We start from the raw sequence: 17,962 nt of genomic DNA, 5'->3' as shown, positions 1-17,962 counted from the left end.
CAAGAGTAACATTTAATGGTTTAAAACATCATTGTATCATAACAAAGGCACATTACCCGTCCTAGTACAGCACCAGCATGAGCACAGAGACAACTGCACTGTACTTTATTCTACCATCTATGAAACAGGAGGAAGCGAACAACACGTGGGGATGACACTGTGAGTCACTTGAACAATGCTACCCTCCTCCCCTCCCTTTAAGTTGAAAAAAAGCACTGAGGCATGAAACCGATGTGAACACTGAACAGAAAACAAATATAGTTGGTATTTATTCATTGCAGTGATGTATACACAAATGGAATTCTGAAATTACAACAACTTGCACTGATGCAGTGCCAAATAAAATGAAAATCAGACCCTACAAACTACAGAACATAATTTTTTAAAAAGTATAACAACTTGTCCATTGCCTTGGGTCATAATGGAATAAGACAATACCCTGAATTCAACTGCCCATATCACAACACCTAAAGAGGCAGCACATGTATGTGAACCTCCTCCCTTTTGGGGGCATAGTCAACACTGTGTCTGAAACCCTACAGAAAACGACTAAGGCTTCCACCCAACCTTATGTGGAAGGGGCAAGCTGCCATGCCATCACTTGTGAATGCCATCACTTTTAGAGGAGCCTTCCCCATTCTGGGTCTTCCAGATGTTTTGGACTACAACTCCCAGCTTTCTGATTATTGGCCATGCTAGCCGCGACTGAAGGGAGTCGAAGTCCAAAACATCTGGAGGGCACTAGGTTGGAGAAGACTGATTTAGAGCATTACCATGGGCATTCACCGCAACAGGAAAAAAAAAGGGGGGGGAACAATCACCTGTTTGTTTCAACTCAACTTCAGATTGAAATTACCAGGGTTATAAAGGCAAATTAGGGGACAAATAAATCCAAAGTTTGAAAGCCACCTTATTTGCATTTTTTTAAAAAAACAATGTTTTATTAATAACACATAATGTTTCAAAATGCATTACTGAAAGAACCATTTCTTAATATATGCCGCATTTGGCTTCCAATTCATCATAGATCTCAGATGTGCAGTTAGACCTAGGAATAGCGTTTGCTTATACAGCATGCTGCTGAGAATTTCTTAACTAGTTATGATTGTCTTCCACATATTACACTTTAGATTATATTTAAATGAAAAGGTTATTTACTGTGACATAAGCATCAAGAGTTTCATGGCTTGAACCGCTACTTCATGGTCCTTGTCCAGAGTCATAGACACAATTCGATCCTAATGGATGCAGAACAACAGTAACAGAGATTTCACACTTTTTGTTCCGATAGTTTTCAAAGCAGAAACTGGTGATTTTGACTGCACGGTTTTGCAATGGCGTTAACTTCTCCTTAAATTTTATTAAGCTAGAGTAAAGTTCCAAGTTAAGATGTTCACAATACACACACACACACACACACACACACACGTACCAACAACAATTCATTGCCAACTTATGTTTAAAAAGCAAATAAGCATTGTGTTTATGACAGAGAACTCATGGCACAGAACTATTCCACATTGAGTTTACAACAGATGGTTTGTAGCACCCCCTGCAGGCTTTAGCATCAGAATTCTTCAGTTCAAAGCTATCACTGAGCAATCAAACCAGAGATTCCGAAATGCATTTAAGAGTCCCACTACTACATAGGTGGTCAAAAGGACAACAAACTGCTACAAGAAAAAGTCTACCCTTTTCTAAACATAAAACTTGGTTTTGGAACTCACTCTTCTTGATTGTGAGATGCCAAAACACCATGAGAACAGTGATTAATACTGACAATGTACATAAAGTAACAGGTTTCTACACACCTATTCGGACCAAGTTGGTGAAAGAAATCACAATGAAAGAACAGTATTAAAAGATATCCAATCTACTCCAAGCCGAGTCGACAGCATGATTTGGATCACCTTGTCTAAAGACCACTGTTGTGATAAGAACTCTTAATTTCTTTGAAATCTAGCATCACATTTATAAAGATTTGAGGTCAGGAGGTTTACATCCGTTTGTGTAATATGCTGGATTAGAACAATTAAACTTTCCAATAATGGCAGCAAAACTGAGAATGGCATGCCTATCCAATGTAGCATACATTTTTAGCGTGAAAGCAAGGCATGTGTCTTCCAACTTCTCAGTATTCTCAATGCCTAAATTCTGGGTTAAGTCATCCCCTCTCCCAAGAGAACCCTAGGAATTGCAGTCCTGTGAGGAGTCATCAGAATCTCTAACAGATACATCTCAGCACCCTCACCAAACTAAAACATCCATGGGTTGGGGTCAGTGTGTGTGTGTGTGGCTAGAACAATTAAAGGACAGTATCCTATTTGACACTACGCTACTACAACAAATTACGTTGTACTAGCATAAACGATTTCTAGTGCGACACCAACAGAGTTTACTGACACAACACCTTTCCTCAGAAAACATGCCACATTATTTATTTATTTATTACATTTTTATACCGCCCAATAGCCAAAGCTCTCTGGGCGGTTCACAAAAATTAGCAAATTCTATTGGTGTTGCACTAGAGGTTGCTTACGACAGCACGACGTAATTTATGTTAGCAGTCTCACTGAATAGCAGACTACTCAAAGTGTCATAATTCTGGTACACGTTTGCAATGTGTATCAGCCATAAAACACTTCCCATTTAAATAAATCTATCAAAAGCCAAACAGTGGCTTCAGAGCCATAGCCAACGTAACATTATCTAGTGGACAAGTTTTGGGATAAGTCCTCAGGCATGAGGAGAAGGCAACCACTAGGCCTGGAGTGATACAGGATCCCAGTTTGGGTTTTAAATAATCCAACCTCCCTGGCCAACAAACCAACCAAAACATTCAAATTGGGAAATGGTAATTTTGGCTCACCTTGAACCTGCTAGTAAAAAGATCCATTTTACAAACAAGCTCTTTTCGGCCATATATTCCTTGTAGTCCCTGAAGGCATTTCAGTCGGACTTCAGGTTGCTGCAAGATAGAAAGAAGAGAGTAAAATTGATGTCCACGATTAAATCTAGGTAACTATCATCATCATTCCACTAGCAAAGAATATTCAATATACTCATCGAAAACTCATCACTTTAATTTTTAAGGACTCTGCTTGTGAAGAATGGAGGGCATTTCTTTTCAACTGATAAGAAGAGGAAAAACTTACTTTATCGTACAGCATCCATCCAATGTATTTCAAGTAACTATCATTTAAGAATGTATCAGGGTAAATTTTCATCCAGCTGCCCATTTCTTCAAGGCAAATAGCCCGGATTTCTGGAATAACATCACTTTAAAATAAAGATAAATAGTGTTTGTGATCTACTGGGATCCAGGACTCACTCACTCACTCACTCTCTCACACACACACAAACAAAACTTGATATTACTTTATTATAAAGATACAAGGACTGGCAGCTGAATGTGTAGACAGGCTATTAAAAATCACTGTAAGGTAATATGAAGTAATATGAAAGTTCCCTTTGGAGTAACCAGCAACAAGACATAACTTCAAATGATAAATCTTTGTGAACCGCCCAGAGAGCTTCGGCTATTGGGCGGTATAGAAATGCAATAAATAAATAAACAAACCTGCCTACATGAACAAGCCCCCAAATCAGGGGGTGCAAAACCTCAGGCCAGAAGACCACATTCGGCCTTCCCTGTATGGTCATGCCCCCGTCACCACCCCAACACCCTTTCCTGAAGCACCGACTGGTGGTTTTCTGGCTTTTGCACGTCCCCCCTGCCCCCATTCAAAAAGGGCTGAAATGCCTCTCCTAAGGTTTAGTTACCAGCAGTAAGAGCTTTAATCTAAAATAGGCTGGTAGTTTTGGTATTTTGGCCCAGATCCCTTTGCCTCTGGCTTTGCCCCATTTTGCCTTCAGCCCCATTGAGCCCCAAAAGCTTCTTCAAAATTAAATTCAGCCCGTGGACTGAAAGAGGTTCAACACCCTTGCTCTAGATGAATGGTGCCCCTCATCTAATCTATCCTTGACAGGTCCAAAAGGTCCAGACTCCATCCAACTATATAGACATTCTTACCGATAGCGTTGCAAAAAGGTCCCTTTGAAAATAGCATTCATCATATTCTCTATCTCCATAGGTTTCTGTTCATACTGAAATTAGAAATATTGAACATTCTCTTCACTTGAGTAAGGCTTTATTCCAATACTAATGCTAAGTTTACTGACGTTTTACTAAATAAATATCAACTCATGTTTCAGATCAGGGAATAACCATTGGCTGGACAGGATAAATATCTAACAGAGGCTAGCAATATTTTTCCCTTCCTTCAATAGCTCAACCAGAATATGTGGTTCATCACTAATTCTGTTTAACTTATTTGTCCACATCTTATTTTTAAGTTGTAAATGAACAGTAGTAGAAGTAGGCTCAAGTGAATCCAGAGCCAAATGCTACATAAGCATACTGTTGAACCAACCTCGTGCCATTTATATTTATCAAAATTCTGGGTGGTGGATGATTGTGGCCACTGGCTCCTCCCAAAGTCAACCACACATTTCCAACCACAGTCCCAAATTACAAGAAGAGTTGAATGCAAGTAGAACACCCCTTCGGACCCTGCCATTCAAGGTTAGGGACTGAAGTGTTGTGGACTAGCACACATAGGGACAGATGGGGCACCATGAGGGGCCCCATTCCTCCCACAAAGATTAAGCCCTCAAGTGTTCAAGCAAAGGCCTAATCAGGGTGGTCAGACAGTTTGTCAGAATTCATTCCTACTCCTTAGAGTTGGGTACAGGAAACCATCTGAGAACCACTTATGGCTCCTGCATAAAACAGTCAAGTAAGTGGCTTATAGTGCTTAGTAGTGGCTTATAGTGATTTAGCATTGGTTTCCTGTGGGCTACAGAAGTTGCAAAGTCAAAAACAAACACAAGGCTGGTAGTGGCTTGTTTTGGAGTGGTCTTGAACTCAGAGGGGAAGCGGAAAGATGGAGTTCAATGTAATGTAACCCCAACCTTCTTGTGTTATTAGAAGCTTGCATGATAACAAATGGGAATATGTGTGGCGGGTACTACATTCAGATCGAACAGTTCACTTCTGGCGTTGAACCCAACATCAGACCACCCACCTCAAAATCACTCCCCAACCTCAGAGCAACATAGAAAAGGACAGTTGCCAACAAATTTCGGCTTGATTTGGTAGCCAGCCAAAGTCTGTGGTTACCACAACCCTGACTCAGGGGAAAGCTGGGTCTTGTTTCTGATGTCACGCTGATCCTTGGATGGAGCCTTGGATACCTCTGAAGGGCATCCCAAAGTCAAGGACTATTCCAGTGTGCTATAGTAGTTAGAAGGATGGACAAGGGCCCAGGCAACCTGGATTTAAACCACAAAGCTTACTGGGTAACCTTGGGCCAGTCACTCACTTTTTCTCAACACCATAGGGTTGTGGTGAGGATAAAATGGACGGAAGAACTCATGTATGCTGCCTTAGAAGAATGAAGGGATTTAAGAAAGTCAACTGCAGGGAGTAGTGGGGGCTCATCTGATTCATACTGCACACATTCCATGTCACAGGCTGGGGTGCTTGGTAAATTTAATACCACCACTACAGATTCCTAAAACCCAATACCCAGCAGCTACAGAACAGGTAATTTTTATGAGCCATCATTTTTCTCCTAAAAGAAATCTGTCCCACCTCTCTCTTTCTCTTCTCCAGCTGGTCCAGTCTAGAATTGGTCCTTTTGCCCGTAATCCTGCTCTTTTCCACCTCATATAATCTTTCCAGATTATGCTTACTTACATCTAGATTTAGATTGAGGTTAACAAGTGCCGTCAGAAGCTTCATAGCTGGAAACAAAACAAAAAATAAAGTCTAGAATCTCAATGTTCATGATTTAAAATTGTTATGTGTGAGGTTTTTTTAAAAAAAACTCTGAGAAAAAGATCAGATGTGATTTTGCTTAGTTGTTTGATCATAACCAGAACTGTGTGTACTACATAATTTGCATCTGTCACACAATTCTGATTTTCTTGGGATGAACCTTGGTTGCATTTTCTTTTTTTAGCAGCACAGAATATACACAGGCATGAATGAGATCATCTGTACACTAGTGTTAGCAACCTTCAAATCTTAGATTCAAGAATTTTCTGCAGAATTTGACTGCTCGCATAAAATTCCAGCTCACACTTCGTTAAGCTAGTCATTTTCCTCTACGGCTGGTGATGTTACAGAGTATTAATGTGTTATATAGCAGTACGTTTTATAAACCAGAGTGTTGTTGCCGCACTTTTTAACTTAAAAGTTTTGCATGGTTTTATTTTACAATGCCTTATTTAAGGATGTCCTCAAGAGGGCCTCTCCTGCAGATCTTAATACCCAGGCAAATTCATAGAGAGACAAATGGTCTCTTAGATAGTCAGGTACTAAGCATTTTAGGTCTTTAAAGGTTAAGACAAACACCTTGAATTGCACCCAGAAAGCAATTGGAGGTCTTTCAAGATAGGTCTAATACAGTCTTGACACCTTGCACCTGCTAGCAGCCTAACTACTTTGCTGGACAGCTCCCCTATTGTCTCAGTTGCCTTGTAATTAAATGACCTCCTTATCTTGTTGGACAGCTCCCCTGCCTTGCTAGTAGATGGGGAACATGATCCTCACTGCTTCTGTACGAGTAGAAATGGGGCAGCAGAGCGGACCAATGGAAAGTGACAAGCAGTGAGAATGAGAAGTGCCATCAGCTTCCAAGAATTCCACCACTAAAAAGGTGCTACGAATTTAACAGCAATCCCCCAAACACTCATCCATACAGATTTCTTAAGTACCCTTTTAGCTAAATTCCTTTGAAATACAGAACTCAGCTTCCCTAACATAAGGACGACCAGATTCTCCACATGCTATTGCCTTAGCCTTTACTATTTGCATAGAGGAGGAAATGTTTGACATCTGCAGCTTTACAAACTATTGCAGTATTTTGATAGAAAATACACCTGCCGAATTTTGGCTACTGACTTGCAGCTGCCATCCCCACCCTAACCCTACAAACAGTCCCTACACTTTAAACAGATTCTTCGGTACAAGCTACCAAACTTCCTACTGCCAAATAATTATAACTGGGCCTGTTGTGCATACCTGCCAGTGTGCTGGTGTGCCGGAATGCTCTGACCATAGAATCTGCCAAGCCCGTAAGAAGAGAGATGACTGTGTCCATCAAATAGCTGTCATAGAGGATGCTGCACTGGCACTGTTGGACCAGTACCGCGATGAACTCACAAAAATTAGCCTTGAACTTCTTCCAGTAGGACCCTGCTTTGATCAGAGGATAATCTTCGTTGTCCTGCATGAGTTAGGGAGGGAAAATAGCCATGGTCTGACAAAGACTTCCTATAACAGAGAAGAGACCAAGGCGCCCAGGAACGGTACAGAGGGCAATGATGTGCAAGGAAAAGTCAGAGAACCTCTAGCCCACCCTTCTTCAACGTGGTACCCTCCAGATGCATTGGACTGCAACTCTCATCATTCCCAGGCAGTAGGCCTGGGCTGTGGTCCAACATATCTGGAGGGCACAAGGCTGGAGAAGGTTAGGATAGCCACTAATGGCCCAGAACAGCACCTGACGTTCAGACTGATTTCAAGACATTTGGCATCACACATGGAGACAGCTGCAAGATGGTTGATGGTACAAAACCTGAGGTTGGATTCAGATTTAGGCACGTGCAACTGGACAGGTGGAAGCTGATTTCCCTGCCTCTTCCTCTCCACAGCTGCCTCCTGGAAATGCTACACCATTCAGGGAGTTGTGGGGAAAGGAGATGGAATCCCTGAAAATCAGGTGGAGGCACCTTCCATGACCAGAACCCTTCAGTCAATGAAAGATAGATCCTGAATCCAACCCACTGATTTTTAAATGTGCCTCTCCAGGTGGGCCTTGCCAAACACTTTCAATGGCACATTTCAAGTAAATAGACACATGTGATGGGCCTACATACCATTCTTTCTATGTGTGGCATTGGTGAAAGAAAGTCAGCACAAGTAGCTGATGCCATATCAGACACTCAGTTCTGAGAAGGGTCACATTAGCTTCAGCATTGGAACACTACTTCACACCTTTCCCTCCTTCCCACACTATAAGAATCAAGGACGGCAGCATGTTCCAGTACTGTTTGTGCTCACTGATTGTCCACATGTTATCTGCATGCATGAATAAAATTCTGGAACTAACTGACTATCTGGTTAAAGGGAGGAGGGGTGAAATATGCTGTGCAATCCTTTTCGTGGGAAAGAAGAAGCATGAAGCATGGCATGGTTAAGAAGCCTACAAAACAAATGGCAATAACCAGGGCACTCTTGTTGGACATTTATGCTTTACAAACCTGACTAATAACACCAGAAGATCTTGAAACCAGTACTGTGGCATGTAAGGATGCTTAAATCATGACCTTGCTGAAGCTAAGAGATCTTAGTCTGTGTGAACACAAGGATTAGATCACATCTGGGAACCATTAGATACCCCATCAGGAGTTCTATAGAAGAAAGGTAGAACATAGAATAAATAAATAAATTACCATGTCCACCGGCCAAGTAACAGTCAAAATCCAGGGATAAGCCATGAACTTTTTATACTGCAATCCAGTTTCCTATAATAAATAAAAGCAAAACAGAATTGCAGAAAGAGCAGCTAATACAATATTCTAATAACTGATAGGTACATACATAAACACACACGGGCAATTCTCCTTCTTCTGGGAGCTCCTGTGCAAACAAGGGCTTTCCCATCAACTTCCAGATTCGGGCAGCTTCCTGCATGCATCCTCACCTCATGTGCAAGGCTGTCCCCAATAATGAAGAAGTCAAGGAGGTAGCCTGCTCACACAATGTCAGGGGCAACACACGGCTGTCATCTTCATGCCACGGTCATCCTCACCATAACACATAGTGAAACTTACCTATATACTAAAAGCCTTGCACGGATGAAACCCCATACCCAATGGCGACCGCCAGTTGGTGTACGGCAATGCACAGAGAACGCCAGGACAAGAAAGTTTCACCATACATCACGGAGGCTGGACTGATGGGAATTTATTGCAGCAGCCCAAGGTTTACTGCAGCCTTCCCCAGGGCCATGCTGACTGGGGATTATGGGAGCTGTAGTCCAACATATCTGAAGTTCGCCAGGTGGGGGAAGACAGCTTTATTCTAATATCTAATTCGCCCCTAATCCAATGTGGACATATACTCTGTGATATAGTGGTGACAGGGCTCACAGGGACACGATACCAGCACTTTTTGATTAGCAGGGACACTGACATCATCTGCTACCCCAAACCACCACCACTCCACACACACCACTAAGAATTCCCTGAACCTTCTGAGCTTAGCTGCAATTTTCACAGTAGCTGGGGAAGTGGGGGTGTGTGAATTTTCTCAGCAACAACATACAGTTGTGGGACATTCCTGTTGTAATGCAAAGCATTTTCAGCTGGGCTGAGCTTAAATAGGCAATTGAGACTCATTAAATTTACAAAAAGATTGTAAGAATTTCGTTTGCTGCTATGCATAACAGCCATAACAACAACACAGCTGCCTGCATTTTTCAACTTCTTGGGGGACGAGCTATGAGGACTGTCATGATGAGTGCCTGCACTTCAAAATTTATCACAATAGCTCTGTATATACTACTGAGCTTAAATACTACCAAGATAAACGACTTTATTATTTTGAATGCAATGAGTAATTTTCTTTTCAGATACACATACCTGGCAGCCCAAAAAGAGGAAGGCTAATTTTTCTTAAAGACAGAAGTATTGTATTACATTTTAAAGACTTTCCAATAAGCTTATCAAAAGTCAAATGCTTAAAAACAGAGTTCCTTTAGGAGAAGGGGAACCTACTTCATCAAATGTTTCCGTCATTTTCTGCATCACCTCACAATTCTGAAAACTCTGGAACATCTCTGCTGTAACCATTCCTTTGGAAGTAACAATGGGAATGAAAATTAACCTGAGTACAGTATGCCATCATACACATAAACCTTACATTTAAACTATGTTAAGGCTGAAATGGGACAAAGTCAAAAGTCAAGAAATCAATACAAGGCAGATTTCATCCACGCACTTTTCATTATTTTACTTTGTCTTCAAGGAGTTTGTCTTCAAAACTGTATGCTTGCCAAATCAGAATTCAATAGGACTTTCTCCCAGATAAGTGTGTATAGGGCTGCAGCCATTCTCCATTTCTACTCCACCATCCTGCTTCCACAATTATACATTCAGAAGCTGAGTTTCATCTGCCAATAGAGACCTACACACACAGATTCTAAATATGAGAACCACTACAGGTACAATCCTAGGAATGTTGAGACAAAAAAATGTCCTACAAGTCCTAGCATGGCGAGGTGGTAAATGCTGGGAGTTGTGGGACTTTTTTCTACCTGAATATGCATAGGATTGCACCCTAAATGAATACTCTCAACTCAGAAGTACCTTTGCCCGCTACCCTCAAAAAGCATAGGAAACAGATTACCTTGACAGCCTGAGCACTGGATGAAGAAGTTGATGAGGTCCAAAAGTGCAACATCTCGATCCTTTTTATAGGCTTCAACCCAGTCATCTACCACAGACTGAATCAAAAAGACATCAGATTTTAACCACTAGAAACAGTTTATATCAACCTTTTACAATTTCGTATATAAATATCCAGTCACCCATCAGAAGTGGATATACCTGCATAGCTCTTTTGCCCATGCTGACCACCTCAAATAAAGTAACTGATTCAACCACTTCTCCATTTTGCAGCTGGCTTGACCGTCTACTACTGGAAGAGTTTCTTCTTCGGTTTTCGCATTGTTCTCGGATTTTTCTTTTCCCTCTCTAAAGCAATAAATATAAAATGCAACCCATGAAATGTAACCCTTAATGTTTTGTGCAACAGATACAATTGCCATCCAAAGTATATTTACACACAGGCAACAATGCGGTATGAGTGCCCGTGATTTTTGACTGGCAAAGGAGCAATTTGAGGTTTTGCTGAAACCAGACATGGGAACTTTACTCAGCCCAAGTGCCACAATCCCTTGTGCCTGATCATCTGGGGCTACATGTCGGCACTGAGCAGGGCCCCTGCAAGTTGGGCAGAGTTCCCTCACTGGGGTGGGGAGGCATTTTGCACAGCACTCTTGACTTAACTAAGCCACAATGGGTTGCAGTGCATGCTGCCCATGATTATCACCATGGCTTATTGTGACATGCGAACCCAAGCCGGATGGCTTGTTGCTGCAGTTAATACTGCTGTTTAAAAAGATTTTGGAGGGATAAATGTAAGATATAAGAACATATATTTTGTATGTATCTGATGTTATTTTTGTGATTTTATGTTTGATATTTATTTTTAATAAACAAAAGAATTTTAAAAAATGGCTATGCATAGGTGCACTCATAAACAGAGAGCTTCGGCTATTGGGCAGTATAAAAATGTAATAAATAAATAAATAAATAAACAAACATCATTTTTTTCACTTCAAGTTACATAGTACAATACACACACACACACACACACACACACACACAAACTCCTAGGTGAGACACTTTCCCAACATAATGTAAAATTTAAATGCTTTTTTTGTTCCATCTACAAACAGTTGTTCAATTTCCTTCATGCCACGCAGCTGGAGCGGTAGCCAACTTTAATGTTAGCATTAGCTGAACCTTCCTTATATAGGACTGGAGCATCAAGTGTGTGTGAATGAGCCATCATGTGTCACAGATAGAACTTCTATCATCCCTACAAGCACAACGGTTTTCAATGGTGAGATCATACCTTTAGCTACAGGCCCAGTTCAGACACCAGGGCTTGTGGTAACATTTTCCACATGGTGGAACTAGGATTGTGGTTCTTTGCACATGCTTTCCCAAGGTCAAATCCCCACCAAAATAAAGCTATACTTATAGAACCGAATGCCAGAATCAGGCCCACACATTCAGTAATCAAGTTATTTATAATACTTATCTAAGTATTAGATTTTTATACTGCGCTTTTTATACTGTATTTCATAATTGTGTTTTAAACTGTTGGGTGTTTTACTGTGGTTTTAATTTTTGTTAGCCCAGAGAGCTTCGGCTATTGGGCGGTATAAAAATGTAATAAATAAATAAATAAATAAAACACTTAATATAATAAAACCTTCTAAGTGGTTATGAACATGCATGCGTCAAGTCAACCAACCCTATACCTTGCAGAAAAAATTCATTTCAGTCCTATGACAGAGAATAGCTAATAAAATAAACTGCAAATACTCCAATCAGAGGGAAAATGTAGAAGAGTTGTGAGGAAGTCAATTCCTTGCCCTATAATATGAAATCTCTACATCACACAAATTGTATGAATGTTTGTCAGCATTCTCCAATGAATTGTCAGTCATGGTGGTCAGCAATAACTTATGCCTGACCGAAAAGGGTGGGTTGGGTGTGAAAATACTTGTTTATGGATATTCACCAAATTTATCTGTGATTGTAAGCACTTGCATATGCCAATTCTGGACACTCAGTCGAACTTACATGTATCAACCATGACAAACTGACAGCACTCCACAAATATCCCTAAGTTATGCATATAGCACAGTAATGGGACTCAAAGAAACCCCATTTCTTTTTCTCTTGTCCAATTTATGGAAACACTGAGCATAACAGAAACTTACAAAAGTTTTAGTGGTGCCATTTCTCAAGCAGCTGCCATTCTGTGCAGTGGATTCAGGGACAGTCTCATCATGGATCCCATTTTCTCTGGGTCATAAAAAAAAAAAGACAGAATACTCATATGAAGAAAGAAAACACCATAACTTGCGAACAGAGACTTCTAAGCTTTTTTGAGGATCAATTTGCTAGTTAAACTAACTCAGTTCCCTGAAAGGAATTGTTGAATGTTAGAGCTAATACTTTATTGGTTAAAGAATCCCTTACCTTATTTTACAGGTCAAAGAAATAATGAATCTGAATTAGTTGCCTTGCCTAGAACAAAGCTGCAACTTTGGACAACACAGACAAAGGGGCAAACTAGAAGTTATATAAAAGTCACATGAACAAAGAAAATTTAATGGAAAGCAACTGCAGGGGCTGAAATCAGGAGCAGAAGGGCTGCGAAATCCTTCCACCTCCTGCTGTTTGTCTGCCAAATATTTCCATCAGCTGCTTTTCTCTTCATGAAGGAAAAATATGTGTGATACACTGATCTTTTCCCCTATTGGAGGGAAAGCAGCTTGAAGAGAGCCATTCTTAAGTCACTGCAGTGAAGCCACTTTGAAATTCACCATAAACTCACTTGCTCTTCCTAAAGTTCTTTTACAATCCCAATTACAGAAACTTAGCTGACAAAAGCACAGGCATTGTTGTGTGTTTTTAGTGCATTATGCTTTAAAACAGTTTCCCCAAACTCTTTTTTTAGACAGCATTGACTAACACACAGGCTAGCTTACTTGTTCAGGCTTGTGTTCCTTATTAAAACAAAAAAGACACAGCAAGCCGAAATGCTGCCTGCCTCACCCAAATTCTCTTAAATGTACCCACATGACTCAAGCAATTTTATGCTACATTTCCCCACTTCTTCCCAGATAACACTTAGCAATTTACTTCTACCTCAAAGTAAGAAGTGCTTACACTAACATTCAGGTGCAGCCATTAAATTAAAAGAAGAGGCACACGCTTTGCATGTAGAAGGGCCTCAATTTGAGGGTTTTAATGGAATTGTTTTATATGTTATTGTAAAGCGCCTCGAGGACAGAAATGGTGAGGCGGCGCTATAAAAATGCTTTAAATAAATAATAAATAAATAAATAATTCCATCCTTAACATGCCTGGTTGAAAGATCTCAAGTAGCTAGGGGGAAGACCTACTTCTGACACTTCAAAAAGCAGCTGTCAAATACAGCAAGCAACAGTGGCCAAATGGACCAACATTAAGGCATTGCAGTATGTCTAACTATAACATCTAGATGTAAAATCAAGATATCTGATATTACACAACATATTCCAATAACGTCACCATTAGCACTTTCAATAAAGACAGGAATTCCCCTTTTAAATCAGGGGAAACCTGGCTGTTGAAAGCACCAACTGGCTATTGTCCATGCCACCCACTATCACCAATACAAGTGGAGGAGTTCTGCAATTCTTTTTAAAATGTTAATTTTTAAAAAAAATAATACAGTGAAAGGTGACTTCATATAACTGTACATATGCTCCTTCATTTCTGTTTAAAGACTGGCAGCCCACTTGAAGCATGATGGTAAGAGCAAGATTGCCGACTACCATTTCACATGCTAGTAGGCATAAATGTAAAGGCCAAACTCAGAGTCCATGAAAATACCTGGCATCCTTGGGTAGATGCCTCAGCCTCAAGATTCTAGACTCTTGCCCTAGAGCCCCTTTAAACACTTTCCCCAGCGTAGTGCTTTCAGCAGTACTGGGTGTAGCTTTTAATTTCCAACAATGCCCCAGAGTGACACTACATCAGGAACTTTGTGGGAAATTAAAATGGCAACTATACCTAGGTGCCTAGAGTTGCCTACTGCACTCAGTCTATTTAAAATCAGCAACATAGTTCACATTAGGGTGACCATAGGTAAAGGAGGACAGGGCTCCTGTATCTTTAACAGTTGTGTAGAAAGGGTAATTTCATCAGGTGTCATTTGTATGCATGCAGCACCTGGTGAAATTCCCTCTTCATCACAACAGTTAAAGCTGCAGGACCTATACTAGAGTGACCAGATACAAAAGAGGGCAGGGCTCCTGTGGCTTTAACTGCTGTGATAAAGAGGGAATTTCACCAGGTGCTGCATGCATACAAATGACACCTGATGAAATTCCTTTTTCAATACAACTGTTAAAGATACAGGAGCCTTGTCCCCCCTTCTTATATGGTCACCCTAGTTCACATGCAAAATTACAATCCATGTATAAAGGGAAGTTTACACCCAAACAGATACATATCCAAACCACATACATCAACCCTCTCAAAAACACAGGAAACACATGCCATAAACTTTCAATAAAATACCAAGGTTAATGTTATACACTACTATTGACGTCTTACTTGTGGTTGGGGAGATTGGCAACGGAATTGGGCTCTGCTATCATTTCCACTACATCCTCTCAGCAGCACAGAAAGCAAGTTACCCTGATCAGACAACTTCAGCATGAAAAAGAATACAAGCAGCAGAAATTCGAATTCGCTTCCTCTAGTTCTTGTCAGAGAAGCAACAGCAAAACTGTACAAAATTAAAAAGGCAGACAATACGTACCATAAAATTATAGACATTTAAAAATAAGATACATTAAGAGCAGCAACTCTAAAACAAAATGCAAAATTATACTTTAGCAGCATGCTTAAGGTGGGAATCAAATGGGCATCACTTATGAATGTTCTCAGAAGACAAAAATCACTGACAAAATAATAACCTTTACAAAGACCACCATATATACACTGCAGTATATATTATGCACACTTTTGTTACACAGAGGCCTGATCTACACTAAGTAGGATATTGCGCTATGAAAGATGAAAGTGGTATATAAAAGGCAGAAGCCACACCAAGCAGGATATAGCACTAAAGAGGTATGAAAGCAGTGTATGGTATGTGTCAATGGGCCCCAACAGTTGTCAGTGCAGTTGTCAACTGCTATAAAGCAGTTGTGTGGCTCCTGCCTCTTATAGTGAAATATCCTGCTTGGTGTAGATTAGAGCAGAGAATACTTCCATGGAAGATATTTCTATTCTATATATCATATTTGCATTCTCTCCTTCCTTTGAGAAGCCACATAAAATATATGTGGCTATCCCATTTTATTCTCACAACAACCTTGAGTATGCTTGGCAAAGAGATTATGATTTCCAAGCACATGGTATTGCAGAGCAAGAAACATGAACTCAGATCTCCCCTGTCCAAGAACTTTATTACACCAGTGTTATACTGTGCAATCACTGCAAATTGCATGCAGAGGACTCCGAAGTTTTCCATCTTATAATCTGCTTTTATTGTGAAGTACTCCCATGCATCCTGCTTTAATTGTGCTATAAAAGCAAAAGACTCGCCGTATTTTGATACTAGTTTTCGAGCGTATCATCCGAGCGGCCACTGGGGCGCAGGAGCAGGATTTGAAGAAAAATTAAACAAATGCTTACATCTGCATAAGCTTTAAAGATAAAGACATCAAAATTGGCACAGTAATAGATACTAAGGAGAGCTTTAAGCATACCAAATTTGAATCGGATTGGGTCATCCGCTGATTTTTATGATTTTTTTACATTTCCCCCCTTCAACCGATTTCCTGGTATGCAAAGGATCTTGTCGCCCGGTAGCAGCAACAACAACAACGCCGACAGCTTAGCGATGTAGGAATAATTCAAGGGAAACAAGTACGTGGGATGAAGCTACAAGTCAATCACTCTATTCACTAGATTGCACAGGTTCTCAAATGTCAACTCATTCTGATTTGGTGGTGAAAAAAGTAAATTTTTTGCCTAGGATTATTAGGAAAGGGACTAAAAAGAAAGCATCAAAATCATAACCCTAACGTAAATGTATGGTATGGCTGCATTTGGAATACCACACCACCATCTCAAATAGAATATCAATCTGGACAAGGCACAGAAACAGGCTATCGAATGAGAAAAGCACCGAAGCACCTTCTCTAGAATAAAGGCTAAAACATTTTTTTGTTAAGAATAACAGTTCAGAGAGACAAAACAGAGCAGAGATGCAAAACCTCTTTCAGCCCATTTCAGAGAAACTCTTGGGGCCACATTCCAGAAATGGCTGTGGCAAAGGGAGAAGGGCCAAAATACTAAAAAGCATATTTTATCTTAAAACTTTTAGTAACTAAGCCCTAGGAGAGGCATTTCAACCTTTTAGGATGAGGAAAAAACTGCACAAAAGCCAAGAAAAGACCAAATTGTTAGTGGTTGTTAGTGGTCTTCTGGGGAACACTAGAGCCAGATTGGGGGCCCTGGTCTGAGGTTTTCAATTCCTGCAACAGAGCTTGATAAAATTATTTGCAGTATAGTGGTAAATGCTGAAGTGCAAGTGCTCATTATGACAGTCCCGATAGCCACAATCCCAAAGAGAATCAAAAACTAAGGCAGCTGTGTTGATTCATGTCAACAAACCAGTTCTAGCGGTTTTCATATCCATCAGTAGAAGGCCTTTTGTAAAATGAATGGGTCTTACACTGCCCATTCAAAATACTTTGCATTATTACAGGGAATAAGAAGTTGTTTGGGGGGGGGGGGGGGTTGCAGCAACCTGTGAGGATTGCAGCTCAGCTCAGAAGGAGCATGAAATTCTTTGCAAGGGGTGCCAGATGGTATCACCATCCCTGCTTATCAAGAAGTGCCAGTTCTGGGTCCCTGCAAGCCAGGCCCACTACATCACTCTCGGACTGGATAATAAGATTTTCTCTCTCTTATAAAACTAGAACTCAGGGTCACCAAATAAACTTGACTGCAGTACATTCAGGATAAAGAAATATTTCTTCAATGTGCAATTAATTTATGGATGTACTGCAGGAAACCATATGTGGCCACTAGCTTAGAAAACTTTAAAATCTTTGGCCTGGCTGAGATTGTTTTAAATGTTAGCTGGTTTATGTTTTTGTTTTTAAATTTTGTATAATCTTTTTAATCTTTGTAACCCACCCAGAGAGCCTAGGCTATGGGGAGGTATATAAATGTAATAAATAAATTAAATAAATGAATAAATTATACAAATTCATGAAGAACCAGCCTACCAATGAGTATCAGCCAAAATGCCTAAATGGAATCTCCACCTGGTTCAGAGGCAAAATACTACTAAATGCCCCTTGAGGGGAGAGGCAATACCAGAAGGGAACTACCACCTTCAGGCACTGCATGTGGGTATCTTGGATACAAGATTCTTGACTAGATGGGCTTTGGCTTAAAAAGAACAGCCTTCTCTCATTCTTAGGTTTCTGTTGATAATTTCCAAGAAAGAAAACAC

The 17,962-nt window shown here is 40.4% G+C and overlaps 1 protein-coding gene across 2 annotated transcripts in view; it reads right to left on the bottom strand.

The window, feature by feature from the left end:
* LOC134398798 (cohesin subunit SA-2-like) overlaps positions 1-17,962 on the bottom strand; it is a 60,541-nt gene that overhangs the window by 41,170 nt on the left and 1,409 nt on the right. The window contains exons 2-13 of one of the 2 annotated variants that reach the window (XM_063126320.1): positions 15,040-15,214; positions 12,651-12,735; positions 10,681-10,827; positions 10,481-10,577; positions 9,850-9,926; positions 8,524-8,595; positions 7,091-7,295; positions 5,657-5,808; positions 4,034-4,107; positions 3,156-3,279; positions 2,870-2,968; positions 1,159-1,238 (exon numbers count right to left, since the gene is read on the bottom strand). In XM_063126320.1, coding sequence (XP_062982390.1) covers positions 1,159-1,238; positions 2,870-2,968; positions 3,156-3,279; positions 4,034-4,107; positions 5,657-5,808; positions 7,091-7,295; positions 8,524-8,595; positions 9,850-9,926; positions 10,481-10,577; positions 10,681-10,827; positions 12,651-12,735; positions 15,040-15,083 — 1,256 coding nt within the window. In that variant the 5' untranslated portion in view covers positions 15,084-15,214. Of the gene's footprint in view, positions 1-1,158; positions 1,239-2,869; positions 2,969-3,155; positions 3,280-4,033; positions 4,108-5,656; positions 5,809-7,090; positions 7,588-8,523; positions 8,596-9,849; positions 9,927-10,480; positions 10,578-10,680; positions 10,828-12,650; positions 12,736-15,039; positions 15,215-17,962 lie in introns of those variants that run through there. The other variant, XM_063126321.1, reaches the window with a different exon arrangement.

This window comes from Elgaria multicarinata, chromosome 5, assembly GCF_023053635.1.
Source record: "Elgaria multicarinata webbii isolate HBS135686 ecotype San Diego chromosome 5, rElgMul1.1.pri, whole genome shotgun sequence".
Classification (NCBI taxonomy): domain Eukaryota; kingdom Metazoa; phylum Chordata; class Lepidosauria; order Squamata; family Anguidae; genus Elgaria; species Elgaria multicarinata.
This window is presented reverse-complemented; position numbering and strand designations above follow the sequence as displayed.